The 2,172-nt window shown below is 48.3% G+C and overlaps 1 protein-coding gene across 1 annotated transcript; it reads right to left on the bottom strand.

The window, feature by feature from the left end:
- Positions 1 to 1,142: 1,142 nt before the first annotated feature.
- On the bottom strand, positions 1,143 to 1,790 carry LOC123115656 (glutaredoxin-C1). The gene has a single exon (XM_044536773.1). The coding sequence runs from the start codon at positions 1,721 to 1,723 to the stop codon at positions 1,412 to 1,414; it is 312 nt and encodes a 103-aa protein (XP_044392708.1). The 5' UTR covers positions 1,724 to 1,790; the 3' UTR covers positions 1,143 to 1,411.
- Between the last annotated feature and the right edge of the window lie 382 nt (positions 1,791 to 2,172).

Raw genomic sequence — 2,172 nt, 5'->3', positions numbered from 1 at the left:
CTTTCCTGGCAAGGCCATCGGTCCTATGATTGGGGATGGATTTGAAAACTAGTCTGTTCAAGTAAGGATGGCGTGGCGGCGGCGGCATCCTCGTGGTGGACCTGTGTCCTCGGGCTCCGCCGTTGCAACGGCGTTTGCTCCAGCGTCGGTATGGAGCTTGGGAGGTAGTCCAGGAGCGGATGCAGATTGTGGTCTGCATCGACGACATCTGGAAGACGGAACATCTGCTGGGCTCGTGGTTCGTGGATGGCAGGTATGGTTTCCTCCTTCGGCGTCTTAGTCGTGGTGGGGTGCTAGATCTGGAGTTCGGTGGCGTGTCCGGGGTGTTGCCCCGGTCTGATTCTTTCAACGGCAAATGCTTCACTTTTGGTGAGCCACCTTGAAGGTCCGCAAAGCTGCATATCAGCGATGGAGCCGCGTCGAGCTCGGGTGAGGTGGTGATTCGTCATTCTTTTTTTCGGTGGTTGCTATGGTGGTGCCGGAGGCAGGTGACTGGCGTTGGTGTCAAGCTCAGAGATGTTCTACTATCTTTTCAGTTTTGTCTTGTCGATTTTTACGTGACTTGTACTTTGTTATTTATGATATGAATGAGACACGTATTACCATGCAAAAATAAAATAAAATCACCACAATGGTTGCGAGTATGCAACAGAAGCGCCTTGGTGGCCGGCTAAAATGGACAAAAGTAGCGGAGTAATGCTACATGCACGGACTCGTTATTATGGAATGAATGGATTATAATAGGTGGCAGTTTTTGTTTGGAGATTAGGAATGAGGTGGGCCAACCCCATGAAAATCAGGGGGTGAAGATTAATTAGTGTTGAGATGCCCATATTCATTCGTGCATCTAGGATTATCCAAAGTAGCGAACAATAGTACACCAATCATTTTGTTATGATTTGAATCACTGACCCCGATAACGCCCGAAAGTTCGGGATTTGGCATGTTTCTTATAGTTGTATATTATTGTTATTACAACTAGCATGTTGCATATATCAATCTAATTATATAATTGTATGAAAATATGCCAATGAACTTTTTGTACAACAAGCTACAAAGTGTTCGGAGAAGGCCGTACAGAGAGATCAATGATGCTTTTGTTGAAAACGACAAGTTCCACTTTTTGGTGCACTATCCAAATGTTGACGAGAAGGTACAACAGGACCTAAGTTTCATTATTCTTGCGCCCACTTTTGCATGATATTTTACATGTCTTTGTTGTCTGCAGGACCGGAAACTAGTTATTACATTCTGTAACACCTATACCGGACACGTCGACTTGCATGGTTTGCCTTAGTCTTCGTCATCACGTGATACAAGATAACAGAAACACGGAACATAGGTGTTGCGTGTATATTATTCTCCCGTGTCAGCTGCATGCGGCCGAATATCTACAAAGCCCTCCTGTGAGCTACACCCAGACAGCACCTGCATTACGAAGCAGTGGGACAAGCTTGCCGCTGAGGTGAAGGGACATGACCTTGTCGGTGCATCCGACGAGCCTGCCGCCGATGAACACCGCCGGCACGGCAGGGTTCCGGCCGATGAGTCTCACCAGTGCCTTCTCCATCTCCTTCCCCCTAGGGTCCTCGTCCAGTTCCACCATCATCGGGTTCGCCCCGAGATCCCGGAGGAGGCTCGTCACCGTGTGGCACATGCAGCAGGAGCTCATGCCGAAGATCACCACCGCCCGCTGCCCCGCTAGCCTCGTCACCTGCTCCATCAAGCTTAGTTCTAGTGCTAGTGCTAGTGAGCTCAATTAGTAGTACGATTGCTTGAGCTGTGCTGGCTTGCTTAGAGCTGGACATGGGGAGCCTTGCATATATAGCCATGGAAATGTGCACCGGCAGGATGAGCTTCGAGCAATTTGACCGGAAAAAAGGTGATATGGGAGGGTTCGGATAAATCCTTACCTCCTTTAATTTGTGCGACTCCACGTATGGTATGGGTCTAGTGTGGAGCATCGAATATTTGGATTGCAATATGGTGATGCGGCGACCTGATACCAAAGGGGGAATGTATTGCTGATAAGGCCTGGAGCTCTGACTTTTTGTAAGTTCTCTTCTATCCTATTCGACAAGTCAGATGAGAGAGACTCGGAGAGAGATGTTGGTGATGATATCCATATGTTCTTGTGTATTCTGGCATAACTAACCAGGGTGGAGCTACAGG

Source organism: Triticum aestivum, chromosome 5B (assembly GCF_018294505.1).
Source record: "Triticum aestivum cultivar Chinese Spring chromosome 5B, IWGSC CS RefSeq v2.1, whole genome shotgun sequence".
NCBI lineage: Eukaryota > Viridiplantae > Streptophyta > Magnoliopsida > Poales > Poaceae > Triticum > Triticum aestivum.
The sequence above is the reverse complement of the archived record's forward strand: the minus strand, read 5'-3'. Positions and strand labels throughout refer to the sequence as shown.